The sequence below is a fragment of the Chaetodon trifascialis genome, chromosome 6 (assembly GCF_039877785.1).
Source record: "Chaetodon trifascialis isolate fChaTrf1 chromosome 6, fChaTrf1.hap1, whole genome shotgun sequence".
NCBI lineage: Eukaryota > Metazoa > Chordata > Actinopteri > Chaetodontiformes > Chaetodontidae > Chaetodon > Chaetodon trifascialis.
Genome location: NC_092061.1, coordinates 16,462,065 through 16,477,570, shown reverse-complemented (window position 1 = coordinate 16,477,570; position 15,506 = coordinate 16,462,065). Strand labels below are relative to the sequence as shown.

The 15,506-nt window shown below is 41.1% G+C and overlaps 1 protein-coding gene across 1 annotated transcript in view; it reads right to left on the bottom strand.

The window, feature by feature from the left end:
* LOC139333132 (transmembrane protein 132D) overlaps positions 1–15,506 on the bottom strand; it is a 247,995-nt gene that overhangs the window by 42,479 nt on the left and 190,010 nt on the right. The window contains exon 6 of the mRNA XM_070965412.1: positions 1,408–1,551. Within this exon, the coding sequence (XP_070821513.1) occupies positions 1,408–1,551 (144 nt within the window). The remainder of the gene's footprint in view (positions 1–1,407; positions 1,552–15,506) is intronic.

Here is a 15,506-nt window from a genome sequence, read left to right as displayed (position 1 = left end):
AGCAAGGGTGCGTTTCATTTTAGGCCCTGAGGGGCACAGAGAACGTCGCACAAGAGGAATCAATCTTCATTCTCTGGCATTGCCTTGTTTCTGTGAGGTTATTTCTTTTTTAGGGTTTTTCTGTTCTATTAATAATTACAGTTATTTAGTTTGTTAGCTTTGGCAGCAGAGTGGCTTAGCACTTGAGACTGTCCTTCCACCAGGTTCAGACTCAAGTGTCACTGATCAAACGTCCTGCATAAGTTCTTTAGAGAGACACTGGATTCCTGCCAGTTTCATGGCGTCTGCTCTAGCTGAACCTGACCTCTGACCTCCTTGTGGAGGAGATTAAGCAAAAAAGCAAGGAATGATTCCAAAGTCAAAAAATAAAAATAAAAAATAGCAAAGCTACGTGTGGAGGTTTATAAATTGGGGTTTTGAGCACACAGCACCTTTAACCTTGGATTCATTAAAGAAAATTAGATGATTTTGCAACATGGAAAAGTTTTACTTGTCAGGAACTGAATGAACTGTGCGCAGTATCCAGTGTTCCAGTATTTCTCTGGGGTGTCAAAGTCTTCAAAGTTGAGCATATTTGCTGGATAACTCAACAAACAAAAAAGTTATAACAACAAAGTTATAACCAACCAGTATGAAACACACAAGACCACAGAGGTGTATGTGGTTAACTGAAACACTGAAGCAAATGTAAACAACCTTCATTTGCTCTTTCAGCTCCAAGAAAAGAAACAAGTATTGCTTTTTTTATGGCCAAATGAGTGCAAAGTTCCCCAGATATCAGCAATTCTGAGCCATTTTCACATTCATTAAAACAGAAAGTGAGATAAAATAAAGCCTGCATGCTGTGATAAGTGTCTCATTCTGCTCTGTTGCACAAAGTGAATTAGAGAACTCCAATCCTCCAAGACCTTAGATTACAATGATGATTCAAGATGGATTCCTTGCTGTGTAAAATAGTTTACCCTCTCACATCATTGTCGTTTCCTCCCTCTTCTTTAAATGTTGTTTCTACTTCTCCATCACTTCTCTTAATCCATTTGTCACATACCAGGCAGACTATGACTGAAGACATTTTGCGAATTGCCTGAGCCCATTTTTCACTTTGGCACATGTTCAGTCACCAAGGAAAATATCAACTGGTTCACCAATTAAAACTTTCCCGTCATTGCCCAAAATGCACTGCAGGCAGCAATACCTGCCAATAACAATCATCTCAGATTGAACTGTGTATCTACGTGAGTTCAAAAACTGATTTAAAAAATAAAAGCATGCTTGCAAAGTTATGAAAAATGTTCCTTCAGATCTTTGATTGTCGTGTGTGTCCAGTTTTGGATCATACAACTGTGCAGAAATGTGCTATTATAACTCCCACTCACTACTCTCTGTGTGTGTACTTTGAACACGTACCTTGACGACGTCCACATCTGTCGAGCTGCAGGTGACCGAATCGTCCACCTCTCTCACCTGCCCGTCAGTCTCCACAGTAACCAGTTTGATGGGCACTGCGACGCGCCGCCCTGTAAGAATGGCTGTGTTCACCACCTCCGTGTCCTACAGAGAGAGAGAAGGATACAGAGAGTTTATGTAAAAACAAACATTCTTGAACCCTCACTTTGTTCCTGTCTGCACGACATTACAGGAGATTATTAGACTTTATTTAAACGGGTGTAACTACTAACATTTTCTAAATGGTAGTGATATTGGGGCAGGCTGTGGGCAAGATGCTGGACCCCAGTTTGGACAGACCAGTGCCTTGCATAGCAGCTCTGTCGCCATTAGTGTGTCAGTGTGTGTTAAGTGGTTGAATAAGAGGCAAACTGTACAGTATGGTGCTTAGTCCATTAAGATGGAAAAGCACTATACTACATTTGACCAATGGGTTGTAATTATTTAACATTTTTAATGCATGAAAGAGGCGGTGGTTGAGTGTATGCAGAAATGAAAGAAGCATAAAGTAGTAAAGTTTAATATTATTATGTGAAATGGGTTGAACACCCCTGCATTATAATAAATGAAAACATAAAAGGACATACAGATTCAGCACTTAGTTTATTTACGTATGACTTGAGGGACATGTACACATCACATACACATTATGCTTCACTCGATTTTGAGAGAGGCTACTGGCAGGAGAGACAACTGGTTGAAGAGCTGTGATTCCGAAAATGGATGTAGAGAGATATAAACATGCAGAGTCTGTTCTTGCCATGTTGGTGTTGCTGCTGCATTGTAATAATGTTGCTTGACCAATCACACTCAATCACGCTTGATATCAAAGCTTTGTGACTCCAGGAAAAAGGGTCTATTTTAACCCAAACTATTGTTTTGTTTCCTAAACCTAACCAAGTAGTTTTGTTGCCTCAGCTGAACCAAACTACGAGACAAAACTAAAAAATAACTAGTAGATCTACCACAACTCATCCATCATGACCTCCTCCTTATGCAGACTTTAACACTTTTTGGTCAGTTGCAATGATGGTCCTGGAGCATCATTAAGCATGATGTTGTTGTAGGAACAACACCAACCAGGTGATATCAGATAATTCATATAAATCCAATCACTGGTGGAGCATGCTTCTCCATCTCTTGGGCACGCTCATGCTTGGTAGATTTGCCGCCTTTCCCTCCATGTGATACACCAGCATCCGTGTGGCGTACTTTACAAGAAGCATGACTTTGACCAATGTTGCTGTTCATTAAGTGCGAGTAAGCCTTGCATTTGGTGAAACACTTGCACAAGCATTCAGTCTTGGCAGGTGCTACTCGATCCGTCTCACATCAGTAGATGTTACAGCTAATGTTCTACAAACTGCCACATGCTGTACCGGAGGCGAACGAGCAAACATATCAAACAGACGATTATGCCTCAAGTGAATGTTACAGTCAACTCTTTTTTTTGTATAAAAGCTAGAAATTTGTGAGATTGACTGGAAAATACTTAAAGAGAAAGACAGCAGGAAAGAAGGGTAAAATACAGGAGAATCCATGGAAAAATGGGAATGTTGAGAGGTCTGCAGACCAAGGGAGAGATTTAGAGCAAGACAGAGAGAAAAAAGAGGTGATTATAAACCTCACGATTAATGTAATCAGCATGATTACATTTGATTAGATCCTCCAACAAAAATAGCTCAAACAAACCACACACACACACCTCCGAGCACTGTGTGCCAGCGTCAATCTTGATTATTTGGCATTGAGTTTCCAAGGGGGCATTTTTACCGCCAACACACACACAAGCCTGATTACAGGGTAGTTTGCTCGGCTCACTGTTTCTGGATGGGATGTGTGTTTGTGTGTGTGTGTCTGCTTTTTGACTCTTGAGGAATTCAGCTGAGAATACAGGATGCCAGCAGAGAAGGAGAAGTCTAGAATACATGTGCTGCATTGTGCAGACTGTATTTCACTGTGTGTCTCCAGACACAGTTTGACATGAAATGGTTCAATCCAAAATGCTCTGCACTTCAGATGGACAGTGGTGCCCACCCTTGGAGTCAGGTCCCTGCAAAGGGTCACAAGATAAACCTGAAGGGTCATATTATGATTAATGTGATACAAAAGAGGTAAGTCCTGCTGCATTCATTTGCATTCACTGTTTGGACTGTGCTTCACACAGTTACATAAATGGAACCGCTGAGACATTTAGAGGAAAAAGTTCTTTGTTGGAACTTAAGAACATCTGGAAGCAGACCAGGGGCTTTTTCAAAAGACTAAAAGGTTTGTAGTCCTTACTTTGATCTTGAACAATGCATTGTACTTTGTGAGATTACCACATGGTATTTTTCTAATACAAAGTCTTAATCTAAACAATAACGAGTGCACTTATCTCTTACATAGTGTGGCGACAATTAGAATATTTCCCTCTGAAATGCAGAATGAAGTAGAGGTAAGTAGCACACAATGAAAATAGTAAAGAGCAATTTCCTCCAAACTGTGCTGAAGTACAGCACTCAAGGAAGTGATCTTCCACAATTTTCAACACACCTACAGCGACGAAGCTGCACAGTGACTTGGGGTGCATGTACATAAAAATTAATATAATAATATACATTAGACATTTACAGACACAGGTGCACATGTTGCATACAAAAAATATATAAATAAAAATGCAGAAACAGGAGGAAGACTTAGGGCAAACATACACAATAACACAAGGATATGCAAATAAAATCAAGTATAAATAGCATATCAGGGCAGGGCTACACACTGACAGACATGTGCCCACTCACAAGTAACGCAAGATGCTGATGTACACACATGAAACACACACATTCAATAGTTTAAGGGCATGTGACCGGTGACAAGTTGCCTAATGCCCTGTCCTTTCTGCCACACACTGCTATGTGACCTTTACTTAATGAGATCATGAGATCACCTTCACACACACACGCACGCACGCACGCACGCACGCACGCACGCACGCACGCACGCACGCACGCACGCACGCACGCACGCACAGACTCTTTCTTAATGTGTAATTCTCTCAGTTTTTGGTCTCTCCTTCTCCCACTCTGTTTGGTTTTGCCTGAAATCAGAAATAGATACTTTAGATATATAACATGACAGAAAACAGTTCTGCAGGTTGAAGGCGAGAAACAGGAGGAGGAGGAGGAGGAGGAGGAGGAGGAGGAGAAGTGGGGACAAACAGGATTAAAAGCATGGAAAAGATGAAAGAGGGAGCGCAGGAAAGGAAGATGAAGGGCACAAAGAAAGTCGACGTGCACAGAAAAAAATAACAAATTAACGAGGAGAATCTTCTTCCGCCTTGAGGGATGGAGAGCAGACAGAGGGATAAAAATCAAAGAGGAGGGAGAGAAAGAGGACAAGAGATAATGATGTTTCTATTTGTCTCTGTGTTTGTGTTAGTATGTAGCATATATGTGTATGTTAAAATGTGTGTATCCTGAGGCAGGAGTCTCTTGGAAGCCATAGTACAGATAGCATCATGTTTACATCTCTGCTATCTAACACTTTTTTCTTTAAAAAAAAAAAAAAAAAAAAGATATTGGATATCCTTGGATACTCCTTTTTTTGTTTGTTTTTGCCTTGAACTTAACGAATTGTAACTGTCAAAAAGTGGAAATTAAATTGTTTTAATTGAGTTTTTCTTCATCTGAATGGATAGAGATGACGTATGTTGGAAGGTAACCATATGCACAAAACACAAGCTAATAAGAAATTCATCCTCAACACAAAGGAACACAATAAAAGTGAGTTTTAAGACAATCTGAGCTTCCAGGGGACACTTAAAATTGATAATACTAACTGCTAATAATAGATGTAAAGGCAATGTCTCTTCTAATACCAAAATTTTCAACTCACAATGTTAAAACTACGACCCTGTTTCCAAAAAAGTTGGGACAAACGTTAACAGAAACACAATGTGTTTGAAAGCCCAAATTTAATTGAAAAAAGACAACAGATGTATGAACAACAAACAAATGTCGAAACAGAAATTTCTTTGCTTTATGAAAATGGTATCCTCAACATGTTTTAAACAATAAATTAGGTCAACTGGCAACAGGTTAGTCACATGATTGGACATTAAACTGCAAAGAATTTGGGGATGTCATTGTCTACAGTACATAACGTCATTACAAGATTCCATGGAAAACATTTGGCGCATTATCAAATATAAAATATGACAAAAGAGACCCTGAACTGTTGAGCAGCTGAAATTGTAGATTAAGCAGCAAAGGGAAAACATTTCACTTTCAAAATGACAGCCGTTGAGTGTCATTAAAAGAAGAGCTGATGCAACAGAGCGCTAAACATGACCCCGTCCAACCGTTTTCAAACGTGCTGCTGGCATGAAACTCTAAATGAGGATATCACTTTCAAAAAACAAAGAAATTTCTCAGTCTCATCTTTTGATGTGTAGATGTTGTGTGTAATAGACTGAAATAGCAATAAGATGACAATAGGCCCTATTGTCATCCTATAATTTGGCTGTGCCGCTTTAGTGTGACTGAGACTCAACAGCAGGTTCAGGTGGATGAACTGACACAGGTTCAAAATACATTGTTCAGGGGTCCAGGAGTCTGACCTGGGTCCATGTTCACCCCCCTTAAGTCTGACACTAGCTGGCTTTGGAGAACAAGCATCTCTAACAGGGACGGAGAGATCATTGAATTATATTCATGTTTAATCATGATTTAAATGACTGACTGCCTGAAAAGAGAGAGAGAGAGAGAGAGAGAGAGAGAGAGAGAGAGAGAGAGAGAGAGAGAGAGAGAGAGAGAGAGCAAGGTTTTGAAGATCACAGAGAAAAGTCAAACCAAAGCACGGTGTGAAATGCATGGAATTCAGAAAACCTGCCTGGTTAGCGAGTGCTTATTCAACAAGCAGACTATCATTGCAAGTGCCTTATTAAACTTCATGTTGCTCTACTAGCAAATACAAAGATGAATCACAGTGAGCAGAAAAATAGAGAGAAACATAGAGGAGGCAGAGAGAATGGAGGCGAGTGAAAAAAAGAGACAAAGCAGAACAAAATTAGAAAAATAGAAAAATAAAAAAAAACAGATAAAAACACAGCAGGAAAAGGAATATTAGAGCGAGAGCAAAGGAGACAGACAGAGAGACAGAGAGAGAAAAGGAAAGAATTTCATGCCTGTCCAAGGGAATTATTAAGTGGCTCGTCAACAACTGGCTCCCTACTGCCTTCAAAAGCTGCTCCATACTGCAATGAGATAAGCTCAGAGGAGGTGTATGTGTGTGAATGCGGGGGTTGAGGTTGTGCATGCATGTATTCCCATGTATGAATGAATGTGTTTTTGTGTGAGTGTCAGTGGGTTCCTGCATACACCTGTGCATGTGTGTGTGCATGAGTGAGTCAGGGAGATATGGGAAGAAAGAGGGCGCGTATGAAAGAATAAATGTGTGTGTGTGTGTGTGTGTGTGTGTGTGCGCGCGCGCATGTTCATGTGGTATGCACTGACAAACACGTTTGTGTGTGCATGTTGCAAGAGAGAAATGAAGTCCTGGAAACAGCTTCTCTCTTCACTGAAGCTTATCCATGCATGTGTGTGTGTGTGTGTGTGTGTGTGTGTGTGTGTGTGTGTGTGTACGCCCTGCAAGGTGTGTGCGATTCAAAGTGAAGCAATTAGAGCGAGACCACCCATCACACACCCGCACACACACACACACACACACACACACACACACACACACACACACACACACACACACACACACACACACACACACACAACCACACGCACAGATGCACACACACACACACACGCACACAGACACACGCACACACATGCACACACGGTGTTAGAAAAGAGTTGACACAGTGAAAAAACTGGGGCTTTTCGCTCTTCTGTACAAATTCAATTCCAACTGTGACTTACAATAAGAGTATGTAAGCAGTTCTCTTTCTGTCTCTCCCTTCTTCTCTGTCTGTCTATCTATCACTCTTTTTCCCTCTCTTGCGCTGTCTCTTGCTCTCTTTTTCTTGCACACACACACACACACACACACACACACACACACACACACACACACACACACACACACACACACACACACACACACACACAGGAATCTCTTCCAGCCTACTGCCATCTCATCTATGTATCTATGTCTGTGTTTCCGGTAGTAAATGCACTGACACATTAGCACATTCATGCACACACACACACACACACACACACACACACACACACACACACACACACACACACACACACACCTGCTGTATCTCCTTTTTTTGCTCAGTCCTTAAATTGTGGGTAATTGGGGGAAATTGCTCGGAACATATACGACTCCTTTGTCTCCTTTGGCTCTTACGGTGACCTTTTCACCACAATGTGAGAACGCAAACACTGTGGCCTTGGGCATGAAAATCTCCTGCTTCCTCTGCTACTCAATACAATAAATTTAAAGAACCGAGAAAAAAAGATAGTCAAGTATTGTCTTTTTTTAAGTTTTAAGGTTGTTCAAGAACTGAAATGAGTCAAAGGAAGACATCCGTTTGGTCCATTTTGTCTGTAAAGTTAGTCTTAAAGATGTCTCATAGTTTATTTAGACATGCACACAATTATAAGAAGTTAAGTGTGTCTACCCACAGCATCCTGCGTTCAAAAGCAATCAATTAATCAGTTTATGTCCTTTCGGCTGCATTTCACCCCTGTCATTAGCACGCCAAAACATACGCACGCACACACACACAAACCAGGGTGTGTACTGACATACTTTGCTAAAACCAAATCACCAAAAGATCTAAAAATACATTAAAACCACTTAATTTATCAACATATCAACCAATCAGCTAAGTGGGCAACTTGCTAATGGAGTAAGTGGTTTTTTTATCAGGAAGCTAACAAATACCCCCGAGTATGAGACAGGCTGTTTGAGCCAGACTTTGCCCTTGTGCCATTATGTAATCACTGCTTGCATTTCTCTGTGTACACATGCATACACACATACAGTGGGGGGAGCATTGCATTAGTCCAACAAGAGCACTGACATCCAACAGATAACTGCCCATTTCCTGTGGTAAATGTGTAATGTTGTTGATCTTCCAACCAAGTAAAATCTTTGTTACAGTGTGAAAAGGGAGAGAGGGAAAAGAAAAAAGATGGTATAGAACAAGACTGCGAGACAGACATTGTGAGAGAAAAGAGAAGAGTCCACGGATAAGGGAGAGGAGAGAAAGGCAATTTTACGATCACTTAGAACCTTCCCTTGCGTCTTGATACACGTAGAGCTATAGTATATGTGAACGGGCTACAGGTTAAGTAACAGTTTGAGAGAGAGCAGTATAATTGAATGGTTTATTGAGTGTTTGACCTGGGGCAAAGCAGTGAAATACTAAATAGTGTATTCATTTGAGTCTATGTACTGTATTCATACAGAGAACAGGGCTGAACGATAGAGAGGATCAGTGCTGCTCTCTGTGGAAGACAGACTATGCATCAAGAAAAAGAGGATGAGAAGAGTGTGAAATAGAAGAATGTGGCCAGAATAGTGTTTTCTTCTCATTGCATTGGCTTTGTTTGGATGCTCTCTTTTGGATCTTTATCTCATTATTCTGCTCTGGCGATTTTTACCTTTCCCATGCTTCTCGTCCCTGTTCTTCCTCACCTGTTTATTACCTTCCATCTGAAATTCTTGTTCTTGAGAGGCACAAGACCATAGCCTAACATGCTTCCATGTCTGTAATGAGAGGCCACAGCAGAAGGCCAGAAAAAAGAAGTGACAGGCCATGTGTGCATGTATGTTGTTTATTGCATAATAGATGAAATGAATAAAGCAATGTCGTCAGTGAAGGTGTGCATGTGTGCAAATCAGATGTTCAGCATGTTACTGCTGCAGTTCAATTGTTACGGCCGAGTTAACATTAATTGGGGTTGTTATCTTGCTGCGTTGACATAAATTTGGTTAATGTACTTCAACGTGGCAACATATGCAAATCGAATATATATCCAAAGATATAAAAATATGTATAATTGGGTGTGTATGTGTGTGTGTGTGTGTGTGTGTGTGTGTGTGTGTGTGTGTGTGTGTGTGTGTGTGTGTGTGTGTGTGTGTATCTGATCATTGCTTGTGTTAAAGAAGCAAAAGCTGCCACATATGAATAAGTCAGGTAAAGCCTACATTTAGACTACATGCATGCATACGATGACTATCCCAGTAAAAGCATGCTTACCATATGAAAGCACAGAAGAAATACTCGACAACTGGGACATTTTTAGCATAGAAACATACATTTCTGACTTTGAAGTACAACCATTACAATGCTACTGCAGATAACTCTCTGGCCCTTGATTTTATTTAATATCCACCTTTTTTTTTTTTTTTTTTTAGCAGTCTCACTGTTGTCTCATCTGTCCAACCTATACATGTGTCTTCTGTGTGTGTATGCTTGCCCACATGCTTGTGGGCGTGTGCCAGGGCTCAGCTGTGAAAGGGAAATTGGTTGAAGGCACTTAGCTGCAATTTACTACAGACCCATTAAACGCATCAAGTGTATCGCACTTTCTCTCTCTGTGTGTGTGTGTGTGTGTGTGTGTGTGTGTGTGTTTGTTTGTGTGCATTCTTGCATGTGCCTGCATGTGCTGTGTAGTTCAGGACAATATTTTAGGTTTATCTGCTTTAATGTACTGCGCATGCTGACTGTAAGAAGTCCAAGTACTCACATCTATATACCCATACCAAGTACACTTGGACGATGATAGTTCCCCTGCAAATGTTTTGAATGAAACATTTCATGAAAACTTGAGCGGTGAGCTCAAAGTTGGTGAGATAAAGTCAACGAACACTCATCTTGTCCCACAGAAGAATGTTAAATTCAAAAGGTGGTTCATTTGCTGTTGCCATTACAGGTCTCTGGTTAGTCTGTTTTGTTGTCTTGACTGAAGACATTTTAATTTAATTGCCGTAATTTAATTATAATTGATATTGCTAGGGGAAAATAAGATGATAAGCCGCAGATGAAATTTACCCAAAGGAACTTCCATTTCTTACAAAAGTAACACTAAAAGAAATAACTTTGATTTGGTAAAATTCTGCAGGCAACTAAAGCTATTTGGATAAAGTTTGGGAAAGATGAACTCTTTAGTCATGAAGCTGGGAAGAACACAGTACACACTCTCTGGTCTCCAAAATGTTCATGCATCTGAACAAATGACCGGTGCTGTCATTAACCTGGTGTGGACAGCCCATATGCAATCTGACACATGAAGGCTGTTTTCACATTCATTGCCCAAAGTGTCAGTTTTTCTTGTGCTAACTGAAAATCTGATTTTGAGAGGCGGGCCAACGAGCACCATTTGTGACCTCACATATAGTATGAGCCAATCCTGGTCCACTATTCGACTTACACAAGTGTGATGTGGAAACCTAAAGCCTGCGGTGCACAAACACTGAGAATGGACTTCACAGTAAACTAGGAGACATCTTGTGTTCAGCAGTTCAATTTGTGAAATTTGCATATTGAGACATTCTGAATTTTTGATGTAATAGAAGGAGTTCGTGCCATTTTAATAATTTTAATGCGTTTTTTTTTTCTGCAAAACCATGTCAGACACATAAGTCACCCCCTCTCTCTTTCCCTTTTCTGTCTCTCTGCAGCTGTCACTATCAAATAAAGCAGAACCTCCCCCCAACAAAAAAAGATAAACTGAACCATTTCTGAAGAGCAGGCGGCATGTCAATATTCCATACATACCACTGTTTCCCTACACAGCTAAAGAGCAGCAACAGCTTCAGAGCTTAACAGTTAAACTGAGAAAACATTGCTGTGTGATCTTCATCTTCATATCATCTCTCCTAACTGAAGTATTCTTGGTACAAAAAGACAGCAGGAAATTAAGCTTGCCCACTAGCCAGAGGCGAGTGATTTAGAGAATGGGAAGAGTTCAGAGGAGTTAAAGTTTAGAAGAGACAAATGTCGCTATTTGGCCACTCCAAACCAAACCTTAAATACAAAGGTCCGACCATCCAGCCATCATTTGATTACATATACTTAATCAAGACCTTTATACTTTAAGTTGTTGTGGGAAAAAAAAACAACTTTAAGCTGTTACTGAGTTTGCTGATTCTTGTCAAGTGGCACACAGTAATGCTCGCTCTGAAGCGTTTTATTCTACACCTGCTGGTTCGGTTCCTGTTCTAATATGCCTCCCTCTCTTTTCTTGGAAGGAGTCTTGAAGAGACGTCCTGGAAATAGCTTGTTTTTGCATTCGGTCTTGTTGAAGTAAATGAACTTCGACTTCAACAGATATTGTGATTCAGCAGAGCGGCTACCTGCTGCCACAAAAGTCAATACTGTTTACTAAAATAATTAGAGACTGGCTTTCTAATGTGCAAACTGTTGTATCATCAATATCACATCCACTGCTTACGTCTGTGAACACAGACCAGGTCTGCAGACAGTGTGTGTGTAAGAGTGTGTGATTGTATGTATGTTTAGATTAAGAAAAAACAAACAAAGCATGTGCATGTTGTCAAAGTGTACTGTGGGTCTGATGCAGCACATCTTATACACCACCCTCCTTAGATACCAGCTGGTTAACTGCAACACCAGATACAAAAGGTTGCCATGGTAACTGCGATTAACAACAGATTTGTTGTCTTAAGTATTTAGCAATAAAAAAATGAAAGCGTCCCTCTGTTTCTTCTTTCTCCGTCATACAGCAGGCCTATATCATTATGCATTTGAAATTCTGGTCTGGCGGGGACAGGAACAGCCCAGTTGAGGCCAAATTTGGCATGGGACCATTTTCTCCTAAACTACAAACAGGACACTGTCATGGTCACAGGTTGTCCTTTCCGTTTTCTTTTATTGGTTGCCATCTTCAAAAGGGCAGGTCTTGGGTGGGATGGGTCGGACCGGGGCCGGCACTGCACAGACCGAATGGGGTGCAGTGGAAAGCCAGTGGAGTTCAGTGGGGTTCATGTAAGGCCTGCATCCTTTTCTTGCTGATTGGCAACCAAAGGCATTCAGGTTATGTTGTGTCCTGTTAGTAGCCGCTGCAGCCGTAAGACTCACTGTAAATTAAATCCCATTGTCTGTCGAGTCCCAGTTAGACCCCATTTACACTTAGGGAAAACGCATATGTTTTCATGCGGTTTGGCCTCTCGTTTAGATGCAAACAGAGTTTTTTTCACAGAAAACGACCGTTTTTCAAAACTCTGGCCAAAGTGGAGATTTCTGAAAATGGCGGCTATTTGTAAACTGGGTTTCACTTTTCTGTAGTCCTCAGTGAGATTCTACCATCTGATAATGGGCTGACCTGCCATCGTTGACTTGTTTTAACTTATGTAATAACTTAACTTGCATCATGTATGCATATTTCCTAACGTATTTATCTGAACCCATGTTTCCCTAAACCTAGCCAAGTAGTTTAGTGTTCTGGCTGCTCTGATACCCCGTTTATACTTAGAGAAAATGCATATGTTTTCATGCGGTTTGGCCTCTCGTTTACACGCAAACTGAGTTTTTTTCATGGAAAATGATCATTTTTAAAAACTCCGGCCAAAGTGGAAACTTCTGAAAACGGCGGCTATTTGTCGGCGTGTAAATTGGGTTAAACGGTGTTTTAGGTTCCGAAACGTCACAACATTCGACTGAAAACACCTAACGTCATGTGAGCGACCTATGTTTACACTCGCACCCATCGGTTTGGCACAGTTATGATGCGCTCGGCGTATTTATCCTGATTCATGTAAACGACAACATTTTTGAAAACGATGTTGTGTGCACAATGATATTTTTGAAAACGGAGGGGCCAAAATATCTGTTTTCCAAAATACCCTGCTACATGTAAACGTAGGGTCATACTGCCTGTGTTTCCCCAGGGCTGGAGCGTGGCAGGGGCGGGGCCGATCTCCTCTGAGGTGAGCGGCAGCTGGACACACCTGTCTCCAGTCTGGGCTCATCAGGACTCTCCTTTGATACCCGGCTTCTCCCACACTCCTGTGCCAGATGATTCTCGTGCGTGCTGCTTGTGTCTCTCCTCAGACAGATCTTTGGTCACCGCCACGCTTCTCCAGTCGATTAGATGTCTCGCTATATGCTTGGTCTTCTCCTGTGAGTTTATTTTTGTGCCTGCCTGAGAGCCTTTTTTCCTCCAACAGTGATGTTCTGTTCCCTTACTAGCGGTCGCTGAGTTCTCCTCCAGCTGAGGTCTTTTGTGTTTTGCCTGTGTGCATTTTCTCGCTTGTGGTGATTTTTTGTTCCTTACCAGTTGGCTGTTGAGTTTTTTTCCCTCCAGCACTGATTTTGGTTTTTGCCTGGCTGAGCTGCATTTTTCCCACTTGGAGATTTGTATTGTTACTTTTGTTCAATAAACTTTGTTCAACTTCCTCTCTGCATACCTGGGTCCTCGCCTTCCTTGCTAAACTGTGAACGTTTCACAACTTTAACCACATGATGTTGGAGGTTTGGTACATCTGTACACCCAACAGGCATTCTTGTAATTATGGGAATCACTACCAATCAATCTATTCAGTTGTTTAGGTATGAGGATGTGTTGGACCTGCCTGTTGTACCTCAATCAACTTCAAGAAAGGACAACTATAAATTTCTCTCTATCCAGAATGCCTGCCTTTGTGTGACTGTATCCCTTACCTATTTACCTTTTGACTACCTGAAAACTGTTATTCTCGATTACCTGTTGGGGATGCCCAGCTGTCTGCTGGTTCTGGAGCCTTTAGGATCTACCAATTGGGGCCTTTTAGCCTGCCTGGCCAGCCTGTTGAATCTCCATCCAGTTGATCTTGTGTACTAAAACTCTGCCACTCGTTGTAGCTGTATTCTGCTGCATTGTGAACACAGCGTGTTTAAAAAGAAACAAAGTTGCCATGTGAGACAGAAAACCCCAACTACTGAATATTGGAAAAGGAAGTGAGAGAAAGGAGCGAAGAGAGAAAGGAGACAGTATGAAGAGGAAATGGGAGACGGAATAAAGGGAAATGTGAAAAAAGGAATAGAGGGATCCTGAAGTCTAAACACTGAAGAGGAGGAGGAGGAGGAGGAGGAGAGGTGGGGGGTGGAGATAGATGAGGGAGGTGACAGCTGGGCGAGCTGCCTAGACAAGATAGAGGTTTTGGACTGTGTGTGTGCGTGTGTGTGTGTGTGTGTGTGTGTGTGTGTGTGTGTGTGTGATATGTCAGGGATAAATGGCTATTATCGCTATGACAATGTTAATTACAGCCAGACTATTAGGCCCGAGGAGTGCCGGCTCATTTATTTGGCTGCAATACAGTTTTGTGTGGGTGTGTGCATGTTTGAGTGTGTGCCTATGCTGTTTTTTTTAATACTTGTGAGTGTATATGGGTGTGTATGTGACTCTGTGTGTGTGTGTGTATGTGTGTGTGTGTGAGTGTGTATGTGTGTTTGTGTGATCGCATCAAATCTATTTGTTAGACAGAGTAATTACTTCAGGCTTTGGCCAAAGGCTGAAATGTTTCTTGTGATCTATAAGACTTCAGACTAATCATTACTAAGGGAGCGCCAGCCAAATTTCCACTCTTTCATTGGGAGTTATTTCAAGACTTTTACAACACGTTTTCTCCCTATAGAATCAAAAGATTATTAGCCCAATGCTGCATGATTTTTCCTCAGGAAAATTATTTATTGAGCCTGTATGCTTTTGTCACATGTTCACACCTCAGAGCTGCCAAGTATGCAGTGTAAGATAATATAAAGGCTAATAGAGTATTATGTATGTGATAAAAAGGGCCAAAAAAACTGTTGAACTTGTGAAGTTAAATTCAGAAAAAGCGTCACAGTTTGCACGTTTTATAGTGTGCAAAAATTGCATGAATGTGTCTTAATTTATGTTAAAAAAAAATCTGTCACATTTGAAAAGGTTTAAAAAAGATTTCCATGAACAGATAAAATGTGCTCATATATAAGAAAAAAATGTACTAGATGAAGCATTTTGACAATGTGCAAACGGACTTTGTGCACGAATCAACAGTGAGGTATTGGGTTATCGAAGTTACTTGCTTGGTTAGGCAATGAGCAAGCACAAATCACACGACAAGAGCAA